General features: G+C 51.8%; 7 protein-coding genes across 7 annotated transcripts; 4 read left to right on the top strand and 3 right to left on the bottom strand.

Annotated features, from left to right (window-relative positions):
• Positions 1-1894: 1894 nt before the first annotated feature.
• BKA58DRAFT_381567 (uncharacterized protein) lies at positions 1895-2228 on the top strand (the record flags this gene model as incomplete). Its single annotated transcript, XM_046170022.1, has 1 exon — positions 1895-2228. A coding segment is annotated over one exon (272 nt), but the record flags the coding sequence as incomplete, so codon positions are not given.
• Positions 2229-5591: 3363 nt separating this feature from the next.
• BKA58DRAFT_400473 (uncharacterized protein) lies at positions 5592-6746 on the bottom strand (the record flags this gene model as incomplete). The annotated part of the gene is made up of 1 exon (XM_046171593.1): positions 5592-6746. One exon carries the CDS (start codon positions 6744-6746, stop codon positions 5592-5594), a length of 1155 nt encoding a protein of 384 aa, XP_046025794.1.
• Positions 6747-11286: 4540 nt separating this feature from the next.
• On the bottom strand, positions 11287-13947 carry BKA58DRAFT_314156 (uncharacterized protein; the record flags this gene model as incomplete). The annotated part of the gene is made up of 1 exon (XM_046167463.1): positions 11287-13947. One exon carries the CDS (start codon positions 13945-13947, stop codon positions 11287-11289), a length of 2661 nt encoding a protein of 886 aa, XP_046025793.1.
• A 937-nt stretch (positions 13948-14884) lies between these two features.
• Positions 14885-15946, top strand: BKA58DRAFT_140862 (uncharacterized protein). Its single transcript, XM_046164586.1, has one exon. The coding sequence runs from the start codon at positions 15135-15137 to the stop codon at positions 15840-15842; it is 708 nt and encodes a 235-aa protein (XP_046025792.1). The 5' UTR covers positions 14885-15134; the 3' UTR covers positions 15843-15946.
• BKA58DRAFT_455699 (uncharacterized protein) lies at positions 15880-17630 on the bottom strand (the record flags this gene model as incomplete). Its single annotated transcript, XM_046174568.1, has 3 exons — positions 15880-16680; positions 16722-16868; positions 17094-17630. 3 exons carry the CDS (start codon positions 17628-17630, stop codon positions 15880-15882), a joined length of 1485 nt encoding a protein of 494 aa, XP_046025791.1.
• Positions 17631-19747: 2117 nt separating this feature from the next.
• Positions 19748-21507, top strand: BKA58DRAFT_400470 (mtDNA inheritance protein dml1; the record flags this gene model as incomplete). The annotated part of the gene is made up of 4 exons (XM_046171592.1): positions 19748-19819; positions 19870-20529; positions 20579-21144; positions 21240-21507. 4 exons carry the CDS (start codon positions 19748-19750, stop codon positions 21505-21507), a joined length of 1566 nt encoding a protein of 521 aa, XP_046025790.1.
• A 1787-nt stretch (positions 21508-23294) lies between these two features.
• BKA58DRAFT_140820 (uncharacterized protein) lies at positions 23295-25029 on the top strand. Its single transcript, XM_046164585.1, has 3 exons — positions 23295-23419; positions 23489-23893; positions 23950-25029. Exons 1-3 carry the CDS (start codon positions 23396-23398, stop codon positions 24937-24939), a joined length of 1419 nt encoding a protein of 472 aa, XP_046025789.1. The 5' UTR covers positions 23295-23395; the 3' UTR covers positions 24940-25029.
• Positions 25030-25855: the final 826 nt, after the last annotated feature.

The raw sequence follows: 25855 nt of genomic DNA, 5'->3' as shown, positions 1-25855 counted from the left end.
CAGAGATAATGGTTGTTGTTATTCCAAATCCATTCCAAATGCTGTCTGAGCAATCGACACAGTGACCTCGACTAACACTTTCCCAGAATGTTCCCAAGGATGTCGCGACGCGCGCGCGTGGAGCCCCACCTTCTACAACGATGATCTGATGAGGTTTCGCTCCCTGTATTTGGAAACGAAAACTTCAAATTGCAATCCATCGCAAAGAATTCCGCGCTTCCTACTTACCGTTGTTCGTCTCGACAGCAAGATAGTGTGTCGGGTTTCCGCACCAGAAAGCCTACGTACTTTAAGGTGTTTTTGGGGCACCTGGAGTCTTGCAGGATGGGCAAGAGATATCATTATGAACCGCTCGATCACTCGTTATCCCAAATCCGGGTCTTCACCCTGCTTCCAGCGTCTGAGTTCTCATCACCTCTTCGCGGCCAGCTCACAATCCAGTCATTCTCGCCACGACCGATAGCCTATTAGGCTCTCTCGTATGTGTGGGGAACACAAGGAGGAGTTGAGACACTCGAGATCGACGACATGCCGCTAGCGATAACGCATAATCTCTCACTGGCTTTGAGATACCCACGATACGGAAATCGGTCACGAGACCTGTGGATAGATGCTGTGTGCATTAACCAAGATAGCCCCGAGGATAAATCTCACGAAGTTCGAAAGATGCGCCAGATATACTCGTCCGCGTCAACGGTGCTCATCTAATTAGGTGAAGAAGACGTCAAAAAGGACTGCCTATGAACAAACTGAAGCTTCTTGCACAAAACGAGTTCGATCGTTCCATCAACGTCAAGAAAGCAGACATCATTTGGCACGAAATCAAAGTTCTTGCTAAATGTCCATGGTGGAGCCGCGTTTGGACTGTCCAAGAACGCATTGTGGCAAACAATGACTCGCTTATTCTATGTGGACATAACCAGGTTTCATGGACTCTTTTTATCGAGATTCTGGAGTATATAATGTCTTCGTGGGTTTCCGGACTTCTACACAATGCCGGGGCTTACCCATTCTTGGACTTCGCCCGTGTATATCGAGTCTATCAGACTACCAAAACGATCGCATTGGAAGATCTCATCTATGCATCCCAACATAGCAACGCGTGCGACCCTCGAGATCATGTTTATGCCCTCCTTGGTCTTGTAGAGAAGCCATTTTTTGAGCCTTTCGAACCGGACTATTCGCAGTCAACCTCATGGGCATTCCAGACGGCCGTGACCACTATCATACGATAGCGACAAGATCCACGTTTCTTCATGCACCTCGTGCTGTCGCACACGTGGTCGAGCCACATCGAACGCCCTTCCTGGGGGCATGACTTCACCGGGGATGTGGAGCTTGTCCGCTGGGACAATGACTTTTTGCGATACCGCTATAGTATAGAACACGAAGGTGCTACTAAGGGGCGAAAGTACTGTCAAATCCAACATGATATTGGGAGAAGTACCATCAAGCTCACTGAAACAGTAATTGGATTGATTGAGACACCCGAACCACTCTTTTCAGAACCTTCGACTGAATCTGTCACCGACCCTTTCGTTGAATACGGCCTCTTGAATACGGCCTCTTGAATCGTCCATACCTTGACCCATTCGTTCCATGGCTCTTGGAAATTATGAAGAGATTCACTGCTGCTACGAGAGAAGCTTGTGAGAGGCGTCTTGCTCCTGAGATTGTGGACAAGAAGATGCGTGCGGGAGATGTTTGGCGAACCTTCTTGAATGGCGCGAATATAAACTATTGCAAAAGCAATTGTCGAGACCTGAAGCCTCTTGGCTTAACGGATTAATTTGGATTCCTGTAAAGACACTCAGCACTCGATGCATGGCAATTACTACGATCAAAGCACGGAGGTGAGGAAGGCGGTAACGACACGAATGCCAAACTCGCAAGGGCCATGTTGCGGAACATCATACGATTGCTGAGCAACGGCGAATCCAGCCAGTGGTGTCTTTTTACGACCACGAGTGGATATACTGGATCGGCTATGCGGGAGCTTCAGCGTGGTGATGTCGTTTGTATCTTGTTTGGATGCGCTTTGCCACTCATTCTGAGACCCCAACCTGACGGAACACATGTGATTGTCGACGCCGGTTATGTAAACGGGATCATGGGCGGGGAGTTTCTGAGAGACAAATCACAGTACACGGACACAGAGTTCCTCATTAGCTGAGGAGTTCTACTGGAGGCTGTCAACCTCTACTACCTAGGTATCTGTTCCTGCTCAGCAAAGTATCAGACACACGTCTTCGTTGAATCGTAGATGCAGCAAGCCATCGTAATGCTGATGAGCCCGAATCTATCGCTCGATTCCTACACCACTCACATGTCGGATAGCGGCACATGGCATAGCGCACCGATGAGTGGACTATCCATCGGCACGCGAACGTCCTTCAGTACCCACGAAACGTCTCCCAACCCCATGGTCATTTACACCTCCATCAAAATCATCTCAATGTATTGTATCACATTGGTCGTCATGTAGTGGTAATAATAGCACTATTGGCGTGCTGCAAGCTGAGGTGGTGTGTTGGACCTTACGATTGAGGATGAGGAGGTGTGGAGGCGAAGCAGGCGGTGTCGCATGCACGCCTACCCATACACACATGAGCCATTCGATGCAGCATCAAGGGACAGTGGGCGTCATCGCACCCCTGGAGAAACTGTTGGTTCTATTGTTAAGCTCCAGTTCACAGCTTAGCAGATACCATCGTTCTAGAAGGCTGGAAACTTGGAGTCGCAAAGTCCACTTCCTAGCGTTGACAAGCTGGGAGGTCTGGAAGACCACACGGCTGTATGGACCACTGCGACTGGTAGCCACTGCCGACATTCCTTCACCAACTTTGCTCGGGCCGCTGAACGGTCGACTGCCCGCCTGCATGCGTAACATGGAACGTCTTTGCAAACATCTACACAAGGGCTTTGTCTTTTCGTCAGTGATGCATCTATCGACCGCTTTCCTGCAAGCGAGGACATGTTGATCAGACGATCTGTACTACACGCTAGGGAAAGGAAGAGCGCAGGATCGTTGCCTCTTTTAGGGGTAGGCGCTGTCTACAAAGGCGTGGTGAAACGGGTGCGCGGCAATCCCGACAATCGCAGCGGAAGCTATCATTACCTGGGTTTTGATGATGATGATGAAGTTGCAGGGTGCATCGACGAAGTGGCGATTGCTCAATGAAGGAGCGACACGAAATCTACACCGCATGTCGCGCGAAGTACTGATCTTCAGTCAGTACAAGCTAGTGGTGCGTAGCAAGTCGACCCATGTACAAAGGCTTCATACGCAGATGCTGCTTCTACTTGGAGGCCTTGGACTTGGGCGGGGCACAGACTTACGCAGCCAGTCAAGATTGGTACGATACGTTCGATTCGATCATATCTCGATTCGAATCATGCAAGAGCTTGGGCCTTGCTGCATCACGCTCGGCGCATGTCTGGAACTCAGTGGAAGATTGGAGATGTGCGCGTGCCCAGTCATCATTTTGAAGGTGTTCAAACCTCATACAGAGAGCCCGCATACTGATTAAGCCGTCGTATGCAAGGGCAACGATGAGTTGAAGCTACGGTCGGTACCTGCCTCCACTCAAAGGGCCGACAGTGTCGTATCTAGCCCCGGGCCGAACGGTGAAGCGGGTGTTGTATCGAACGGTGAACGGCCAATCACTAAAGGTCTCTTTTTTAATCTGTGAGGCAAGTCTCGAGTGTGGGGTAGTGGGTCATTTGCCAGCAAGTAGCGCAGAAACGCGGTCAGTTCGGATTGGAGAGGCGATATAGGTGAGCTGCTCATATCTTCGACGCTTTCGAACATCTTTTCAACAGACACTGTACGTCTACGGCAAAGTCATTATGCATCAGGATGTGCTTGTTTTTTTTTTGGGATGTTTGAAGGACCTGTTGGGCTACATCGCTCTTACTCTGCTCTTCCGCGTCTACAATGTGTCATTCGAGTGTTTTCATGTCAGAAAATATGTCCAGACAAAGCGTTGCGTGGGTGACCAGAAGTAGACGGCATTCTTTGTTCTTCGTACCGTGTGTCATGGTGTGGCTCAGAGACACTCTTTCCCCTCTCTGGCCAAACCGCTTCTATCGACGTGTTTTGTTACCGTCTTCGCAGCCCATATTCATCCAAGATGCCCAGTACGAGCTCAACGTATAGATCTCAGAGTATAGCGCCATTGACGTCGCAGTTGGAATAGATACCCTGTCGCTCTTTACAACGAGTGCCTCCTACTCCTACAAGAGCTGTGCGAGGGCCTACTTTCGTACGAGACTACTCTGCGTGTATGGGTGAGTCCTCGGACTAGGCGGTTAATGCGGGTGAGTTGCAGATCTTAATCTGAGAAGGGTTGCTGCGCCGTGCTGTGGCTTGCTGTGCCGCACTCCCGTTGGCTCCTCTAAGCGCTGCGGCGCGTGGAAAACTGAGATGGCTTCCTATACGTTGTTCTCAGCGGCGCATGAACCGCAAAGGTAGACCAGTGTCTTTTCTTTCACCGCGACTAGGCTGGTCGATCCAATGATGTTGTTCCGGTGAGCATGCATTCTCATCTCAACGCATTCTCGAGGTTGAGGTTGGGGAGATGCAGACGTCCAGCGATTACAAACTCGCTTTGCCAGATGCGGGAAGAGAAAAATCGGTGTAGGGCCTGCAATCTGGATTGGTATTCCTCCATCTTCAGATCGCATCTGGAATCGTAAATCGTACGACACTAACGTCCACATACAGCGTACAGGACACCTTCATTCAAAGATCATCCTTCAATCGTGGTCAGTGCGCGGGAACATGTCTTCTTTGACGTTCACTCCTGCTTTCGCCAGAGCTTTGACAGCTTACATGGGCATCCTTCACAGGGTGGAACCCTGCCTGCCATGCAGTGTGCTCCATCCATCCGGCAAGTCAGATAGCCAACTAACACCAGCACATTTTCACACCCCACAAAAGTTAACGAACCGGGCGTTTTCCGTTGAACAAGCACCTGCATGTCGCCTTTCCCTGTCCTCGGGGCTGTGTGTAATCGGTGAGGGTGCCCCCAATCTTTTTCTGCGAAGAAAGGTGATTGGCTGTATCTGATCTCCTGACCGATGTCTATTCCTTCCATGCATGTTCGATTGAGGAAATGAGTTCAGTTTGATGCATTAGCGTGTAGTTGGATCAGGCTGGTGAAGTCGTCGATGATTGCCATGCTGGGAAGACTCGCTCGGCGCAACGAAAGACGCTGATTCCCAACCTCGGTCTTGGAGGACAAAGAATAGTGATGCTAAGCAAAGCGCTTCATGAGGTGCTGTTCAACTGGTCGTCAGATCGGCGTGTCCAAAACGCGGTTTTGGGCCTTTTGAGTGTCGCACCTAGGATAGTCAAGATTGCGGCAAGATAGCAGCGTGTTCATCAAGAGTTTGTAATCATTCATACAGCTATGCGCGCTAAAGAGATCTATGAAAAACAGAGAGTTCGAAGAAGTGGTACAGGAGCATGCCGAAGCACGATGATGACTTGCCTCCCCAGCGCCAGGTACCTTCAAAAAATAAAGTAAAATAACAACAAGAAATCATGTGAACATCATCCTCAGTGACATGAAGCACACTGATCTGAATCAAAGCTTCGCTCTGATGTTCCTTTCTTTCAGCAGGTTCAGCTTCATCTTGAGACGTCTGATAAGCGGCCTTTCCTTGGGACCAAGAATGGCCTTCAACTCGGCAATGCTCATCTTGTGGTTTTTCCCACTCCTGCCTCCACGGTTCACATGTGTCCAGTAATGATCTCGAAGGTTGTCGCCCCTCGAGAAGGTCTTGACACACACTTTGCAGAAGTGACACCTGTCGTTTCCATGGACGGTCCTGACATGGCGTCGAAGGTGTTCCGGTCGTTGGAATCTCTTTGGACACGGAACCCCAGGATGCTCCTTGTCGTCTAGAGGACATTGCCAGTGCCTTACGTCAAGCGTGTGGTGGAGAGGGTACGAAGCAGGATTCTCGCCCCATTTCCCGAGCTTCATAACGTTGGCATTCGCTCCAGACCGCCTGAAGGACGAGTATGACGATCCATGCAACGAGGCATCATCATCGCTCTCAGATTCTTCCGACTCTGAGTCGCTCTCTTTATCATTGAATCCTGCGTCACTAGCTACTTCCTTTTTGAGGGGCTCTGGGTTAACAACCCTGGCAGCAAAGTAGGGAACCGGCGCCTGGTATGGAATATAAGCCGGGGCTACTGGAGGACCGGAGTGAGGAGTATATCCCTGAACCGGTTGTAGCGACAGTTGCTCGCAGACTGGACCACCGCGGTGGGGCAATGAGAATTGTTGCGAGCCCCATGTAGGAAGATCAGGGTAACTCGGTCTCCAGACATGTTCTGGCTCTGCTGTCCAGGCCTCGTGGTTGGCTGGGGAGTGGACATAATGGAACGCTGGGCTTTCGACTGTATCGCACATTGGCATGCCGGTGTATGGTGGCGTGGGAATGCTCTCGTTATGGCTCATCGAAGAACTTCTGGACATTGGACTACCACAGGCTGGTCCCTCGAGTAACCATGGATCGAAGGCGTCTATGGGAGCGCTCAAAGATCGCATAGATGATGTCTCGCGGGCAAGGTGTTGGAAAGACATCCGTTCATCGTACGATCCGTTACCATGATTCATGGGGATAGGCTCATGCGAGTCAATTCTGGAGAGATCCTGTGATCCAGGACAGTCCACCACGTATTGGTATGGGCTCGAAGTGAAGGACTGGACACGTCGTTGCTCCATCATGGCGAGGTAAGACTAATGCTCAGTCAGTGATGCTTACAAGCGTCGAGTACATAGACATACTGTATATATGTGATGTGAGTATACAACGAACAATGTGAGGGTCTTATAAAGACAAGAGTATGGCAGAGTGCTTTCTGGATCTAAACCTGAGTTTGATTGTTACACTGGCAGGACGAATATAATATAGATCAGATGCAATAGTGAGCGCTCAACCATGCCAAAGGCCCCGAGGAGTATTTTCATAGGGTTCAGCAGAGAAAGGAATGCTAACGATCGGTGAAAACGCCAGACCCAGCAGGTTGGTACCTGAGCGACTTGGCGTCTTCGATGCCATCATGCCACTTCCTGCGTGCACAGCCTGACCGCGAACGAACAACGGCTCGAGCTAGCATGGGTAGACGAGCTAGTGTACGGCGTAGTTCGAGCACTTGAGTGTTGAACGCATCGGGCTTTGTTAGACGACAGAAGTTTTGCAGGCATTTACCCTGGTCGCAGAGTGCCTCATGTTTTTCTTGATATCTGCTCTTCATCGAATTTCAGTAATCTGATTGGGGCCCTGTCGGACAGACGTACGCTTCTAAGGTGGTTGTTGGTAGGCATCCCACCAAATGTGTACAGCAAGCAGCAGGGGCTAAAATTCCGGTTGGCCACGAAGATCCATCTGATCAGGGTCTTGATGGAGGTGTGGTGCGCTCGCCTGGTGGCTTTTTCTCAATCGTTATTTCCCGTGGGGCAGCGTCAGATACATGCTTTGACGTGTGGCAAAGATGGTTCAAGCGCCAGAGTGCGGATGTTGTATACAGCTGACCGTGGTGAGTCCTTAGGAATGCAGAGGACGCACGCCTGTGACGAAGATAGAAGTATTGGGTTTGACAACTGGTTACTGGTCGCTGCTGCAGGGACCTACCCTCGCTTACCAATTGGGGTAGACTAACCTGGGCTTCCTGCATTGAAGGCCGTGCCCAACCCAAGCTCTTTGATGCTGCGGCGAACTTGTTTCAAAGGCGTATGCTACAGCCACGAATACTATTTGCAACTCCACCTATTCTAGATGGTGTTGGGAACCAATACTCACCACGATAGCTGGCATCAGTGGTCAACGTGGGAATATCTGGTCCTCCACATCTCTCGAGCTGGTTGGTATCTCACCAATGCGCCGTGCTGTGATTAAATCCTGATGGTAATCTGAAATATGTTGAATCCCAAAAGGTGGGGAGTTCCAACTGCCTGTACTAATTTGAGCAGTACCCGCAAAGCCACAAGCGCTCTTGCTAGAATGTTCGAGTTGAGAACCTGTAGAGTTAACGCAGATAATCCTATAGTTTGGATCGCTATGAGCTACAACCTGGCAGTCCCATTGGACGCAGTTTGTGAGATACATGCCTCCACCGCACTTCTGACCTGAAATGAATGACTACAATCTTGCATAAGGTGACGATGCGATACGAGCTGCAATGCGGCACGGTTTGGGGGCTCCGTCATCGTAGCTGAGATCGTTTCGAGTCAGCAGCTGATCAACACTTTACAAACCCATTTTGATTTCATCTTACGTCGTGGAAGCCCAGCTTAGCGGCGTATTGACCGCCTATTGCTTAGGCTATGCCAGGGCATTGGGGTAATCGACGTACATTGTGTACGAAATGAACCAGCCGGGTTCAGATAGATTGTGTACATGGTTCCCACAACTTGTCCACTTGTAGCCTAGAGTTTGAGTAGCGGACCAAACTACAAAGACTGTGAAAGCGGGAGCAGTGGGTCCTTGGGCTTGCATGACATCCGTCCCCAAGTATCGTATCGAAGGACCCAGTACCAAGATGGTAATTTCGAGCGAATGCAAAGAATTGGTCTGAGCAGCCGCGCGGGAACCGCTTGCCACAGGTAGACTAAGGCTAGCTCCCTGAAACGCCTGCCGAAGGCCCCTACCCTGGATGTGATGGCGACTTGACCAGTTTGAGTGGTCAATCCTTCGAGAAGATCATGCGTTCTCCGCCACTCATAGGGGCTTAAGCTGACGGCATTCAACAGGAGCGCGGATCGTGTACTGACACTCGCGAGAGGCGGTAGCCTCGTCACTGGTCAATTGACGCCACGCATGAACCAGCCCATCACGTGTGTGGGCTGCTCTAGATCTGATGCGAGCGTTTGGCTGCGCTCTCCACCTTCCGCTTCTAGCAGGGACGAGACGATGTCTCCGTCAACGCTAACGGGAATTATTCGAGGGGAATGCATCGACAGTAGGAATGGCATGGTGCAGCCGAGTCTCCGTTGTGTTAGGGCCGTGTTGAGCTATCCCCTGCGAGGCGTGATGAGTTCGTGCGCTTGAGAAGCTCTCTCACATGGATTAAGCCTTGATCTTAATCGATAGACGACACGTTGTTGTCAGGGCTGATTGTCCATCGAATTGGCGATGTGCAGTGGTAGCGAGATGAACTTGTTGAGGAGCGACTTTACTTGGTCCGTCTTGAGCAGTAGCTGAGCACGGGAGACTAGCAGTGTATCGGTACCAACGAGAAATGACGCCTGTTGCTGTGACCTCGGAGGAGTACAGTGTCCTTTCGGAATAGCCCCGTAGTCTAGCGTGTTTACGCCTGCGCATCTGAGAAGATTCCCAAGTATTCGGATGTGCCGTATGACTACATGGATGGCTTGTCAGCATCTAGTCATGACTCGTCTTGAAGATACAAGGCAAAGCGAAGTTTTGGAGGCTGTCCACAAGCCGTCAGACGCAACCGAAGCCACGAGCTCCTCACCCCCGCATTGATACCAGTTCGGAATGCTAAAAAGTGCACTGTCTGTTACCGCATCCCCGAAAGACGATTTTATCCCCGGTGCACATCATCGCGTGACAGTCCAGGATTGGTTGGTGATGTGACGTGATGGTCAGAGCTGCATACGCGCGCTTAAATGAAGGATCGCGACTTCGTGACGAATTTGAGGCCGAAATCTCGCTTCGCTGCAGCGAACCTGAGTTGGTTGAAATCGATCTCAGTAGGAGCTGTTGCTGCTAATTGATCTAGATGGAGTAAATAGAGCGATTGGCGACGTGATCTCGATGATGGGGAAGACGGAGGTTCCAAGTGCAGATTAGCGGAAGGCTGGGGTACGGTACCAGATGGCCTAACAAAGCCAAGCACACTAGCCTCGAACGGAAAGGACCTCTTTCCACGCAACAATCCCATCGATCTGGCTGTGAGTATCGGAGCTGTTGCCACCGGCTGATCTGTCTTTCCACTCGCATTCTGTCACGCGGCATGCGCATTTCCGAGGTAAATCTTGACTTGACACTCTAAGCGCAGCCTATAGGGTTTTGTTAGTGCTACATGTTACGGCTGATATGCCAGACTGCGGAACTTCGTCACGACAGAGTGCTCTCAAATATCCAGTCGTTCATGTCGTGGTTGGGAAGACGGCAATACCATTATAAAGGTGGCTAGTGTCTCGTACGAGCGAGCGCTAGATGACGATGCGGGTGGCTCAGCATAGGCTGTCGAGGCTCTCGATCGAACTGAGCAACGTGATCAACATGCCCCTTTACCGTTCCCACATGTACTCCTTGACTCAATTCGCATACAACAGCCCTCTGCGACTCATGGGCGATGACAGCGCTCTAGTAGCAACCCGTGTCAATCAGCTTCCGGTGTTTCCTGAGCGAATGAGCCCACATTTGGTACCAATCTTGGGACTGAGTGATTTACTGCAGAATCTCAATCTTAGTGGACCCATCAGTCGAAGGTCATACATTTGGAATTACCTGCTTGGTTATTGAATACAGCAGGACTGGCGCGATCGAAGTCCGCCAGCATCATAGAGGGATTAGATTCAAGGAGTACAGATGTGTCTGCTATGCCTTTCCATCTCCTCTTCATTCAGAACCTCTGAACGCTCATTCCTAGCTCCTAAGATTTCCAGCAGTTGACAAAGAAAGCAACACCATTGCAAACCCTCCGCGACCTCAGCACCACCCACACGTTCTATTCACTCATCCTGGCCAAGGGTCCAGCGCAAAACACACGAGACGACATTACATCGAGAGCCGAACAAAGACGGGTAGGTATGTGCCCACATACTACCAAACATGACTTCGTTATGGCTTCGTTATGACTTCGAACCCAGCGCCGCACACGATGGCCCGTACCGTCCGCCGCGTCGCGTCTTATCGCTTGTAGCCGCTTCCGCCCCGCTTCATCGTTCGCTCACCGATCGCATCGCCTAGCAAACCGTTGTATACGAGGGGGTAGCACCGAGGAAAGGGCCGACAAAGACACGCGAGAAACGCACATGTTGGAAAAGGGTGAGAAGCTTGGCGAACACCGGGGAGATTTTGTTCTTCGCTTCGACGAGCTTGTGCGATGTCTGCCGCTCGGCGTGTAGTCTTGTAGCGATTGTTGAATTTGTCTCAAGAGACTCTTCTCTAATATGAATGTATCGCATCAAAGCACGAGTACAAAACCCATACACAGCAAGAAACGCACTACCGTATCCATGAATTAGATCTGATTGTATTGACTCTGGGTAAAATGATGTGGGCGTCTCTACAACCTCACCGCGCCCCAGCCCCCATCCCAACGCCATTCCTCCTCGCATGAATAACAGCACAAAGACACCGACCAACCGCCTCCAGATCACCCAGAAGCGTGACGTGCCCGCGGTCGCTCGAGACGACACCGCCCCTAACCACACTGTATCCAGTAGGCACCATAGCCGCACGGGCGAGTACAACGCCGTCGCCGCTCGCAAAGGCAAGCTCGTCGTACACGTCTGCGCGCTTGATGGCTTCTTTGCTTTCTACCTTTGCGCCGTATACAGTCGGTGTGGACTTGCCGTAGATGAGTGCGATGGGCGGGTATGCGTTTGACGTTGTGTGTTCGGGCCGGTGGTCGAGTTCTTGTTTGAAGGCTTTGACTTCAGCCAGGGTTCGTGCGAGATACTCCACGGCTTTGTCGTAAGGGATCGTGACGTCGGTTGCGGGGTTCGGCTCTTTAGAGGTCTCGATGTTGTGTTCGTGGCCCATCTGTGGTCCCATGCCTGCTTGCTCCGCGCTTCCTTCTGTGACGTTGTTCGCGGCGTTGCGAGCTGCATCGGCTGCGTCTTTTGCGGTGCTACTCTTGCGAGCGGAGAAGGTTGGGAGTGACGAAGAGACGGCGTTCATCAGCCCACTAACGCTGAAATTGCTGTCTTTGGGTTGTTCGGGGCGAGGCAGAGGCGCTGCTATGCATGGAGAAAGGCGGTGTTCTTTCCAGGTGTTTACGTCGAAGAAGTCTACAGGATACTCTTCTTTCGTGCGCTTGTTGATGAAGCACTTCCCGTCAAGAGGCAGAAGAGCGTAGGATGTGCGAATGCTGAAGTTTACTTGAGCTGTAAGCACGCGTGAGGAGAAGAGGACATCGTCGCCGTTGCGGAATGGACCTAGGATATTCACGCAGCGTTGAGGCACACCGGCATATACAACACCGGCTACTAGATCGGGACGCTGATTGATAGCATGACGTGTGATCAAGCCACCTAATGAGTGTGCGACGATAACGGCACCACGCTTTTCTGGAGGGACGCCTGGCTGATTACAGGGCAGCGACTCTAAGAATTGTATCATCCTTCGACTTAGGAAGTGCGGAGAGAGCCGCCAGTCATAGCCGTAGTTGTGGACCCTGAGTTTACCATCCTTGACATTATCGCATGCATTCAGACGCTTGAACAGGCGCTTGGCTATATCGACGGGGCCAATGTGGGTCAGCATGCCGCTGGGTATAATGCTCTCCTCCATGCGCTCATCCGCATGTGGATCCAAAGGCACTTCCAAGTCTACCTTGCGTAGGTTCAACCCGACTTTGATGGGCACCCACAGCTGTCGATGGGGCGGTTCTGCTGAGCGCAAAATGGAACCTCGATAGCCCCCTAGCACGACCAAATCCCCTTCGAGCTCTTGCAGAGCTTGTGTGAAGTATGGATGCGGCTCAAACTCGCTGTCCCCACCTTTCGACGGAAGGCGCTTCTTCCTTGTCGAGTCGCGACGTGCTGCCGATACAGGCTCGCTTGCGCGGATGTTGTCAGTTTCGCGAAGTCTAGACGCTATACTGGCATTGCGGGTTCTGAATATTTCGCTGCTAGACGATAGGTTGAAGTTTGGGAACGAAGGGCTTGGCAGCTTGAAATTCGAGTCTTGCCAGCTGTCTCTAAGAGCCTTCAGCCTACTGTTGACCTGCTCTTGTACACTCTCGAAACGTGTGTCGTCGCCGAGCGAAGACGCAAAAGACCTTGTGCGATATACGAGTAGAGAGCCCTCGGAATTGGACCGCCGTAACTTGGGCGCCGGTCGATCAGTCGGTCTCTGGGGGGAAGGGTGAAGGGTATCGGTGCTGTCGTCGCTGAATTCGCGCTGGGGTATCGGAGCGGTATTGGGTTGCTGTGGCACCTGTACGAGGTTCCTCGATGCGCTCCTCGACTCTTGGGGTGTGGAGTGGCTGGCGCCATCATGCTGCGGTATGTCTCGGGCCGGTCCACTGCTGGCGAAGGTATCTCTCCTCCGCCTGTCAGAGGTGCGTGGCTTCTCCGTATCGAGCGAGAGTGCTGACAGGCTCGGGAGCGAAAAGTGCATGTCTTTGTAGGATTTGGTGATGGACGTGGGCAGGGTGAAGGGCATGTATTTGCGCATCGTGTCCCCCATGGAGCCGCTCGAGGATGCCCGCCGTCTTCCAATCTGTAGGTGCTCGCGGAGTATGGCTCGATGGTCGCCCGCCTTCTCCTTGTGGAATGTCTTGGGTCCTGCTCGCCATGGCGAAGGGAGTCGCGCTCGGGGGTCGGATTGTCGCTCGCGGTCGTCATTGCTTGATGTGTGCGTGGGTTTCGGCCTCACATCAGCTTTCTGGATATCTTTGCTCGGCTCTGGACGCGGTGTCGTCTTTTTCAATTCCGGTGTAGCATCGGTAGCTTCCTGCCAGCCATCGAAGAAGGCCCCGTCCTCCGTGTCCTCTAGGGCAGCAGCCTTTTCCGCTGCGGGTGTTTTCGGCGAAGTCAGACGCGTCTGCTGCTTTCCTATGCTGACTCCAATCGCTGACTGCGCTGTCTCGAGCCCAAACGCGCTTTCCTCCGGCGACTCGTCTTCGGAGGGTGTGAGGTCATCGTCGACGATGGAAGCGAATTGTATGTCGGCGAGGGCACTTTGGCGACGCTGATGGTGGGTAGGGGCTATAGATGTCTCTGCCATGGTAGGCTAGCCGTAGGAATTGGTAGGTGTCTGGGCTGCAAAAGTGGCCCGAAAGTTGGCTTGTCATGTTTACGGTACATGCTCCTCCCGCAGTGTGGCAGTGTCAGCTTTCCGCCCGCTGCCGAAAGCAGCGATATTCATGGCCGACCATCCCAGTCATCCGACCCAGCTTCATTTCCAATATCAAGGACGGACGAGCGACGGTCAATTGCAGGCGACAACGATGCAATGACGGTAAGCGCGACGTACATATTACCAAGGACAAACGTCACATCCAAGAGCGTGTCATGTGGATCGCGTCACGCCAGCCCACGCGCCACGACGCCACGTTTCGTCCTTAGTCAGCTCTTCACATGACGAATCACCCCTCATCCTTTGCAAACCATCCCGAGGCAGCGGCTCACTGCAGCACACATTCGTTATCAGCAATCTCAATCTCAGTCCTTTGTTATCTCCGCATGTTGACACGCAAGCGCTTTCCCAGTGCGATAGCTACCGTCCCTTTGTTTGTTGGAAGCTGCACGCGAGCTCTGGAGTCTGTCGCGCTACGAGATACCCACGGCACATGAGGCTCTTCATGGCATCTCCTTATCAAAGATTGAAATGGCTCTGTAATTCCTCGCGAAGCGGTCCTCCAAGATCTATGGAAAATCCTAGCATGCGGCTCCGCGTCCTCCCGCTGATGCATGCAATCTAGCCTTCCGAGCCCGAGGTCGGATCGCACTCAGGAACAAGTCAGCCGATGTCCATCAGACCACCACCCTGGCTGCATCTTAGTAACGCAATGGCAAGTTTGCGGGCTTTGTTCGCCAATTGAGTAACTTAACCCTTGGTGGAGCAAACACTGGGCCTCATAACCCTTTGTTAGCCGAGCTATACTCTCGCGCCGAAAGATCATCCCTTCCCGTACGACCGACGACAGGGCGACAACGAATAGCAGACGTCACATTGAACTAGCATCAAGCGCAGAAACGTTATGCTAACGCATGAGCATCAGCAGTTATGTCATGGTGCGACTGAAAGACTGGGCCAAGTCCACAGCGTTGAAATATAACTTCACAGCCGGTCTTCCCCAGCTCTCATACTTCACTGTTCTGCATCTCCTCATCTACGTCTTAGCTACTTACCTTGCATTAAAGTAGCCTAACCGATTCAGTCGCAGCCTAGAACGCAGATCCGTGTCGAACATGTCGCTTTTTCATCTTCCAGAACCACTGCCATCAACATCCATCGCCCTTGGGCAAATCACTACCAATCCTCTAAACGCTTCTTCCGACTTCATCAAGCCCTCAATACCTACAGACTTCATACAAAAGGCAAGCTGTTCGAAAAAAGAAAACGCAGAGTCCACAGCTCAACTTACCCTGACCGACCCATCACAAGTCTTCGACACTTTGCGCAACGACACCACAACGCAGGACGTTCTCCGCAAGCTATCGCAACAAAACAAGCCAATTTACTTCGTCACCGGTCTCCAAACTTCCAAATCCCCAAGTCACAAGCGCGCGACTGTGTCACACGAGCCCATAACCGAGGCTACCGAGACCCCGCAAACCCAAGTCCAACTACCATTCCGACGGGTAGACTCGGCATCTAACATGACATCCTCTGGCGAAGAAGTTTCAGTCGTTGCAGTCGAGATACTCAAAGTAAAATGCCGCATTGGCGCCGTGAATGAACCACATTGTATTTCGGATGTGGACTATGTTTGGAGCTACCATGCACTTGAGGGTGAAGACGAAGACTTGCAGCTATCTATTGGGCTAGGAAAAGCGGTGGAGGAACATGAGTGGAAAGCTTTGACGGGTAGGAAAGAAGAACAGGAGGAAAAAGACGCTGATCGCAACTGGTCTTACGATTACGAAGACAGCGACGATGGTCTCGGTGGGTTTTGAGCGGGGACTTCTGTAACCAAAACATCAATCCAAAATCTTACACCCACATAATCAACAGGACTTTCTTCCAAGTTCCTCTAATGTCTTCCACAATTGGAAGACCGTAGACCTGAGTATACTCTGCCTTCGCATCTTTTTCCGCATTCACCTCGTCACTACCGTTCCTTACGATCCTCTGCGTCAGCATATTGAGTATCACAGCTTGACAGTGCTCAACACGCTTGGCCTTGAACACTTCCAACTCCTGATTTTTCGTCTTGTAATCATTGATCTGTGCTTTCACATCGCTGACAGTGTTTTCCAAAGAGATCTTGGCTTCGGTCAATGCGCGGACCTGTTCCTCAAGCGCAGGAGTATCCGCGGCGTTGATTTTGGTAGTCAGATTAATGAAGTCGAGCAGGGACGTGCGGTTAGACGACGCGATCTTTTGTTTCTTATTAATAGCGGAAGAGATGGGCGCTGGGGTGAAGAGCTCGTGCTTCGGAAAAGTGGGCCATGGACTGGATGTGCGGAGCTGGTAGCCTGTTTCCATGATGTCGTCTTTGTCTTCGGATAACTCGATGAGATCTTGGATGAGATCGCCCGTGGGCGAATTTGCTTGCTGTTCGTCGTTGCTAGGCTGGGTGTCTGTAGGCCTTCGTTCTTGTCCATGCGCTGCAGCGTCTACAGCAGAGGCGTCTGCTGTACGGGTCTTTCGCGACTTTCGGTATCGTGGTGGCAAAGCTTCTTCCCGTCCATCTCCTTGTAGTGTCCGTCGTAGTCGTGCCCACGCCTTCTTGATCACTGCGACCAGCTCCTTGGATCGTGCGTCTCCCCGAGTTACAAAGCCCTCATCGTCCTGGACTCCCGCATCGATGAGTGCGACACGTACGCACGTACGAATCCTAGCAAGCCAACTTTGGATGGCCCAACCGTGTCTTTGCTCTCGGTGAGTAGCTGAAAGGTAGGCGCAAACTCCACGGCGCCGTCTAGTGTCTCGGGTAGCTCGACCTCGAATAGATTGCCATCGAAGAATCGCATGCGCCACTGTCCCGAAAGTGTCTGTATTTTCGCGATGGGCTTGGGGCGGTGGAATGCTGCCCATACTGGTGTTTTGTAGTCGTTGCGTAGATGGCCTAGGAGGACTTTACCAGAGAATAAGGCGAAGTACTCCCGGTTGTTGGGACCCAACAAGGTAATTGCTCGAGCTTAGCGGGCCGCCATGGGACGCGTCTGGAACCCATGTTCGGTGGTGATGATGTCCTTCAGTACCTTGATGTAGTGTGTCGCTGTAGTCCTGTGCGGTCTAGACTTCGACATATCAAGTGCGGTACTGTCCTTAACCTCTCCAGTGTGATCGAGGGCGGAATCCAATGCAGAAGGAGCTGCGATATGACCCGCAGACCATTGTATAGTTGGCCTAGCTGCTTGCGGTACGTTTCCCTGACCCTTCTCGACATCTTTTCGTATTGATTTAAGTAGATCGGCGGGTATAAGAGACACTGTGGCTTCAGAGTAGCCAGCCTCCAACATGACGATCTTGATCACTATCTTCAATCGCTCCTCCCAAGCTGAAGTACCAATAAGACACACATCATCTGCGACAAGGCGACACCATGGTACGAAATGAGACTGCGCAAAAGATGTATGGCCCTTTTCGTCGCCGCCGCAGTCGTCGTCGTAGTGAACTTCCCTCATCGCTTTATGGTCACTCTTTATCCTGCGCAGATAGGCCCACACGCGAGTGCCTGCCTTGGTACCGAGGAAGACTCTACCGGGGTAGAACGGGGGTCCATAGTAGTCAGTCATTGATATCGCGTTATGTAGTTGACGATGCCGGTCACCATGTCTTTAGAGTACCTGGGCCTGTTTGGGTGTTGTTTTGCGTTTGAGTAAAGATGGGACTTACATGGTCTCTAGGTTGAACCAATCTGCTGAGACTGGTTCAGCACTGGGGAAATAACTCCGTATTGTCGCGACAGTAAATTAGGGTTGTACTCGTGCGTAATCGAATTGATAGTGCAGTTCCAATCCAGTATGAGTTGCGAAGGAGACGGGGGAAGGTACTTAGGTAGGCGAAATGCGTCACTAACACGACTAGCGTCGTCGGATTACCTAGGAGATCATAACAAACGAGAATTTGCATTCACTTCAGTGCGCAAATTATATCGATAGAATATTTCTTGTCTATACGAAAAATTAGAGTCAACCTGTTCGGCTCTGGGGCACCCTGAAGAGTACCAGCCAAGTGCTACCCTAACAGTGGATAGAGAGGAAGTAGTAAATGCACACATTTGGAAAGCAACTTGAGAAGGAAAAGGACATACAGATGACTCCATAGCCTGCTGCTGCTGCTGAAACTGCGTCAATAGCATCCGCTGTGTCGTGTACAGACAAATAGGGCCTGGCCGACAGCCGAAGCACATCCAAAGATTACAATTCTCTTGTATCGTAAGCAACAACCAAATGAGAGCAGCATCGTCGAAATCGCTGAGTTGTCAGGAACTTCTGACACACTCATACCATCTCGTTCACCAATTTCGAAAGCCATGACCTTGAGTAGAATGTGCTAAGATGTGTGACATGCGCCTGCTTCAACTTGTGGAGACTGTTCATCTTCGCTTGTAACCCAGCGCCGTCTCGCTCGAGTTTCTCTATCTTCTCACGGGTGACGGCCAACTCATTTCGCAGAGTCACTGCGCTGACAGTTTCTCTTTGCATGATTCTTGGAGTTGTTTGTTCTCTGTCTTTCGTCGCTCGGCTTCGGCTTCGAGGGTCGCGCATTTCTTCTTCGACGCGGCGAGCTCGTAAGAAGGTGAGCCTGGCCCGGTCTCACGAGCCTTCCTGGGGAACTGAACAGATTGAGACATCTGACCAATTTTTAGAAGGATAATTGGAACTGTCGATGTGACTTACTGAGCTTACGGCCGGAATCATTCTTGGGGCTGGTGACGTGGCCAATGAGACTGTATCTCCAACTCCATCGCCGGATTTTTCATCCCAATCCATACGACGCTTCTTGAACCTCAACGTTGCAAGTGCGCTGCTAAGAGAACTGGCAAGGAAACTAGCGCTTTATGAAGCATCGATACCGCTGGAGGCTTCTGAATTAACGGGTTTTGCGGTGCTGATGTCAGGTCTTTCCCGGTTTTCACGGATGATCTCTGCGATGCGTGTTGGGCTGATTGGGATTGAGAGTCTGTCTCCGTCAATCATTCGCGCGTGAACGAGCGCTGCCCATACACAAAAGGCAAGCGAAGCCCTCCAGGTAACGCGTGTGTCTTGGTTCTCATCCTTGACATTTTTCTTCTCGCGTGCTTGAGGATTTCCACGATATTTGAACAGGCTTGTCGAATTCTATTTTACTGGCGAGGCGTCCATACTTCAAGCTCGCCGCTCGACCGTCGTCCCAGAAGCGCAAGATGTGCCCAGACCTCTTGGCGGATGCTCCTCCTTTAACTCTCGCCCATAGCTCCTGTGGCAAGCCGCTCAGCAAGCCAATTCCTCTCGACAGCGTCTAGAATGATCAGCCTGCAGGCTTCGGCAGACTTTGCAGACATTATGGAAAGTTTCACCAAGATATGGCCTTTCCATTAGTCGCATCTAACACTTATAATAGACCCTGAGGATTTCACCACAATATGGATTATACTATATGAATTTGAAAGACGGTTTACACCTCCAAGGTGTGATATAGCCAAAAGAAAACGAGCCTCTTGGTGATAGATCGTTGACTAGGATGCAGTGGAGTCGCTCTTTCCTCTTCGCGTGTGCACGTGCGGGGCAATGACAGAGCTTGATCTCGCCAATCACCGTTTATCTCCGTCTGCACCATCGCTAGTCAACTCATCTCTCGCTCCCACTTCAACACCAGGTCATCGTGTATACAGCCGTTTCCGTTGACCGACTACAACTTATTTGTCGTCATGCACGAAATCGTGACTTTGCAGTTCGGCAAGCAAAGCAACTACCTTGGCACTCACTTCTGGAATACACAAGTACGTCGCGAATTCTTGGCGCTCTGTCGCCTCATCTAATATACTCGAAGGAATCCTATTTCACATATCCGCCCGAGCCAGAATCGCCTGTGAATCATGACATACTATTTAGGCCAGGCGTTGCTCCGGATGGGTCCGATACTTTCACGCCAAGGACGCTCATATACGATCTCAAAGGTGCTTTTGGTAGCATGAGAAAGATCAATGCGCTGTACGAGGCCGAAGACGACAGGAGCATATTGGACCAGAACGGCGTTTGGCCATCAAAGCCTATTGTCCAGCGCGCGACAGAGACGATACCACAATCCGCCTATCAGGAGCATCTCGATGCCGGCCTACAGCCTCCTCCGCTCAGCACATCGTCTGTCAGATACTGGTCAGATTATAGCCGTGTCTACTACCATCCAAAGTCTATTGTTCAGCTGTCGGAGTTCGACGTCAACGACAAGCTCATGCCCTTTGAGAGCTGGGACGTAGGTATGGAGCTTTTCGAGAAGCTTGAGAGAGAAGTAGATCTGGTGGACAGGGATTTACGACCATTCGTCGAAGAATGTGATGGCATTCAAGGACTGCAGATCTTCACGGGTGTTGATGACGCCTGGGGCGGCTGGGCCTCGGGATGGCTCGAAAGGCTCAGAGACGAGTACGGCAAGATGAGCATTTGGACATGGGGCTTAGGTGACTATGGCGCCAACTCATCGACTCCTCGAGTAGGTTCTATTCTAGGTTCTGGAAAAAGTAAACACTAACACAGAGCAGGAAAGACGCATACAACAAGTGGCGAATTCGGCGCGATCTCTTCAAATACTTGGGGAACAGTCGTCAGTATACGTCCCGATGTCGAACAGCCCTGCTAAATTACCAGGCTATCTATCATTAGATGCAACTTCTCCCTGGCATATTGCAGCTTTACAAGTCATGGGTCTGGAAAGCATGACCATATCTTCACGTTTGAGAGCATCTTTAGGCGGACGCGGAACGCTTCAGGACTTGGAAAACACTATCAACAGTACCGGGAAACGACGTATAGCGAAGCTCGAAATGAGTGCTGCAGATCCGGAAGTACTGTCAGATAAGGCTTTGGATGAAGCCGAGAAAGCGGAAAAGGTTGGTTCTATGACATCAAGGCAGACAAGTGAGGGCGACGATCGACTAAGCCAGTTCGACATCGATACCTTCACTCGCGACTACAGAACGGCTACCAGGAAAGGAAAGAAAGAGCACGTTTTTGGGCGAGCGGAGGCTTCTCGTGGAGAGTGGGCCTTATCCGAAGACAACGAACGTGATCCTCATGACAGGTTCGATAGTGGACCGGCAGTGCAAAGGTATGCGTCATCCAATCGACAACGATGCGGTTCCCGTGTTGTCAGCGGCTACAATGTTGGGCGCAAGATGTGAAATATCTGCTGACGCGTTTTAGGTTCGCCGCACCGCTACTATTTCCTCTACTTGACAGCTTTCCTCGGTCCATGCTGGACGTTGGGTCTGGCCACTCCACTAAGCTTGCTGTACATACGGGACTGACGACAAGCACCACTGTCGCTGATCAGATCCGAGCAGTCGAGCAACTCGTCAAGCGAATGGGGGGTATTGAAGAAAAGGAAGCGCTGTGCAACGGCTTACAAGTCCTCGCGGAAGAATACGATGAAGGCTGGGATAGCGGAACAGAAAGCGATGACGATGATTAGTCGCGTCGCAACGGGCTTGGCTTGCTCACGCGTAGCTGACGCACAGTGTTTTTGTGGAAATGACAGCACGTCTGCTACCGGCCTCAATACATAAAGATATTTACACAGTCAGCCACGACCGTTTGACCTGCGACACAACAATCTGGTGACACCATTACAACACATAACTACGCACTATTTGAATCGGATGCGCCAGAGCCGGACTTCCAATACTTGGACGAATTCTAATCACTGAGCAAGCCCTACTACATCTGACGGATGGTGAGGTGCCGCCAGGGCGATGCAGGGAAGACCGAACGTGGAAAGATCAAACCCCATCGAGCTCGGCTCGGGAAGAGTATGCGACAAATACTCCATACTGACATCATACTAGATTAGTCTTGATGCATGGTGTTTCGTTACGCCACAGTTCGGGATTGATCGCCAGGGCAACGCATTGCAAGTTTCGCGCTGTTGGAAGACCTCTATTTCCTGATCGCAAGCCGAACTTCGAATTGAGCTGGATCAAGGCCGTGATCTGCTGATGGGCCAAGACATGATCTGATGATATTGATGAAGGTGTTACTGCTCGCGTGTATGCAGGGTGGAGCCTGCCGTTGAACCGTTACGCGTTCGCGGCCGCTTGTATGAAGCGCCGGGTAGCTGAACTGCAGGTGTGCGCGGCAGCTCTTGCTCGCCCGAACATCATAATAGCCGTCGTCTGGAACCCAACTGTGACTGCGATACCCGATACGACTGGGTCTCCTTGCTAGGCTGGAGGCCAGTCGCAACCAGCTGATTACGTTCCGGAAGGGCGGCGGCAGCTGCTGCAGGAACTATCTACAGCTGTACTGTAAGCTGACGCGCAGCCGGGTGTGCACGACGACAGTCAGGAAAATTCTGATTCTGACTGCGATTGCCATCATGATCAGTACCGGATGCACTGATCGGGGTAACGCGGGGTAGCAAAGGCAAGCGAACGTTACAGCAGTCTGCTGGGACACTACCAGCCTCCACTGAGTCCGCCAATCGCAACGCGCCGAAAAGTTCACGATATGGAAACACCCTGATTTTCAATAGACACATCTGCAAGCCACCGTCTTAGCTCCTGACAGTGGCTGGTACAAACGCTCAAAGCTATTGATTGAGACTGGCCACGCTCAGAGGAACAGCAAAGAAACGGAGAGTCCGCGCCATGCACGAATCTCCTCACTACAGCCCTGCCGCGTGCAAAGAGTTTGAAAGTTTGGTCAGAGTGTCTTAGTGCACGCGCAATTCTCGAGATGGTGTAGTAGAATCCTTGCTACGGTGCGTAAGTTGCAACGTTGTACAGCCCCTCAACAACACAAGCGAGGAAGCTTGTTTATCGCAGTAACGCTAAACAATAGTGTAAACAGTATTCCAAGATTCCGCTGAGACCGCCATCATTTGAAGTCCCATTGTCTTGGTGTGCAGGTCGTGTATACGGCAGACCAAAGCCCACGATGTCTTAGCGGTACTGCAGTCCGCGCAAATATACTTGGTTGAATGAATTCGGACTCATACAATGACCCTCGCGTTACCTGAGAATACATTAAATACAGCAAATACAGGAGAACGGTTCGATGGCGTTTGATTGGTGCGGCTGAAGACTTATGCCATGTTTGGACAGCGTTATGCCACTGCCACTCAGCAGCGTTTGGCGGGGTGGCTGGAATACAGCTGTAAGTTCCAACCTTTGTAATTACCAAAACGGTCACCAAATCAACATGCATGAGAAGGCAGGGTGTCGTGTTCTCCTAACCACCGATTAGCCTGGTAACTTTGCGCAAGCAGCTACAACCTAAGTAAATCGTTCGCTGACTAGCGACCTTTGGCGGTCGGTTGCTAGGGTAAACTTGGCCAGCGAACGTACTGAGAGACGTCTGCCATGCTGAGAGACTCTCATCCCGTGGTATGGTCTATGCTACTAATATGATCAACCTGTGGAAAATTGGAACTAACACCGTCCGCATGAATGTAGGGAACGACTTCGGAGCCCCTCAACCGTCGTACGTGGATACAACCCTGTTGTGGCTTTCCATGGGTAGGGCAAAGCAGAAGGCTGGTAGAATGCGAAGATCCGGCCTCTCCTAACGAGTATATTAGGTTGGTATTCCTTCTCAGTCTCATCTATCGTGCCTCTCAAGCTTCATCAAGTCTTCGATCTTCAACACAGCATCTCTTTCGTTACGGTTGCTCTGTTACTTTCGCTTCGCACCACACACCTAGTAATACACTTTACTCTCTAATATATCCGACACATCTCGTCCTGAACAAGATGAGATACTGCTTAGCAACGATGGCCCTTGTGGGTGCTGTCTACGCTGCCCCCTACGGTGGCGGCTACGGCGCCTCCAGTAGCGGCGGTTACGCTGTGCCTTCTTCCGTATGTTAACACAAGTACCGCCACCTATTGAGGCGTTCAGTTCTAACAACATGCAGTCTGGCTACGCTCCATCTCCCTCTGTGAGCAAGCCCTACGAGGCGTCTAGCACTCCCTGCGAGGAGAGCAGCAGCATGCCTCCGGTTGTGATCTCTTCGACATACATCCCGCCTGTCGTCAGCTCCAGCTACCCAGTCCATGAGTCTTCAAGCGTTCCTCATGTCAGCTCCGGCACGCCCTGCCCGGAGTCAAGCACCCCTGTTGTGCCGTCCTCCACCTACACTCCTCCCGTTAAGACATCGACCTACACGCCGCCAGTCGTTACGTCCACCACCATCTACGTGCCACCCATGAGCTCCAGCTCTTCCTGCCCGGAGACTGAGACCATCACCGTGCCGTACTCGAGCTCCAAGCCCTACGTACCAGACGTCTCTAGCACTACTGAGGTCACCATCACCTCGACTGTTGTCATTCCTCCCAGCTCCACTCCTTACGTACCTGAGGATTCCTCCACCCCCCACGTACCCAAGCCTTCCACTTACCCTGTGGTCCCTCCCGTCGTCACCTCGTCTGTACCCGTCCCGGAGGTTTCCACCTATCCAGTCGTTCCTCCCATCATCACTGAGTCGGTGCCCATCCCAGCCGTTTCCACCTACCCTGTCGTCCCTCCTGTCGTCACCTCGTCTGTGCCTATCCCTCCTGTTATTACCGAATCTTCCTCAATCCCGGAGACTTCCACTCCCGTCGTCCCCGAGGCGTCTTCCTCTGGATACGCCCCTCCCCCGCCTGTGGAGACTACTAGTGTCATCGTCCCCCCAGCTTCATCCTCCGAATACGCCCCTCCTCCTCCTGCTGAGGAGACTTCCACTGTCGTTGTTCCCCCTGCTTCCTCCCACGCCTCCACACCCGTCGGTACCGCCTCATCATCCACCGGATACGCCTCATCCGCTACCTCCCCTGGTTACCCTGAGTACACTGGCGCTGCTAGCTCCACCAAGCCCCTCGCTGCCTTCATGGCCGGTGCTGCCGCTCTCGCTTACTTCGTCTAAGCGGCCGACTTACACCACCACCCTTTGTACGACATGTACAAGAGCACACTTTTCGCTTTTTCTTACTCTCCTTCATCGCAAGACTTCACCCAACCCCCTTTTAATCCCCCACACAACGACGGCACGGATACATGGAGGATAGACGGGTAACGCATTACGACGTTCTCTTGTAATCACTAATGACCTGTACTATTTTTCTTCGGCGGCGTGGCCCGGTCATGGCGAATGCGTCACTTGGTTTGGCCATGAGCGTTTTGATTGCGCCCTGTCAGCAAGCATTTATTACAGTGTCCTGCGATATGCGACTGCGCGGAATGGTTTGGGGTAATGTAATGAACGAAAAGTAATGACGGTGGCCTTCTGATCTGTAATCTAGATAGCTCATGTAACTATAGCAGTAATCTATCACGAGGTCAATCGGCTTCTGAGAGAACATCCTTGGGTGCTTGACTTGTGCGACGCGCTTTTTGGTGGATGAGTCGATCGCGCTGGTTGTCATTACGTGGCTTGTGGCTTCAGTACTCTATGTCGATGATGGCTCGCATCTTTGTTGTCATTTCCGGGGTTTTCAGACGCGTAGCAGGGAACGCGCAGGTGCTGGGAGGCTGGTATGCTGGATCAAACTGATCGCTCCATGGGCAACACGCGTATACACACTAACACTGCCGTCGACACCAGTGTGAAGTTGCCCGAAAAGGAAGTCAACCGTACGTCATGCCGCAACACCCGGATGATGCCGATCAGCCTTACCCGCACCCCTCGACACATCCAAATCCCATGGCATACGCAACGCTTCTCCACAAATCTGCCCTGAAATCCCATGTTAGACCCCGATCAAGATGCAGGTCACGGCACCCACCCCCCATCTTTTCCCTACACCAGACCGCGCGCGTGAACATTTGGATCTCCCGGTCTT

The sequence above is a fragment of the Alternaria rosae genome, assembly GCF_020736505.1.
Source record: "Alternaria rosae strain MPI-PUGE-AT-0040 chromosome Unknown BKA58scaffold_4, whole genome shotgun sequence".
NCBI classification, from domain to species: domain Eukaryota; kingdom Fungi; phylum Ascomycota; class Dothideomycetes; order Pleosporales; family Pleosporaceae; genus Alternaria; species Alternaria rosae.
This window is presented reverse-complemented; position numbering and strand designations above follow the sequence as displayed.

Excerpts from the sequence above, each read along its gene's own strand:
- BKA58DRAFT_140862 (XM_046164586.1), top strand. The coding sequence starts at position 15,135 with ATGTCGCTTTTTCATCTTCCAGAACCACTGCCATCAACATCCATCGCC.
- BKA58DRAFT_140820 (XM_046164585.1), top strand. The coding sequence starts at position 23,396 with ATGCTGAGAGACTCTCATCCCGTG. Across the intron at positions 23,420-23,488 it reads TGAGAGACTCTCATCCCGTG|GGAACGACTTCGGAGCCCCT; the intron begins GTATGGTCTATG and ends GCATGAATGTAG. Across the intron at positions 23,894-23,949 it reads GTTACGCTGTGCCTTCTTCC|TCTGGCTACGCTCCATCTCC; the intron begins GTATGTTAACAC and ends AACAACATGCAG.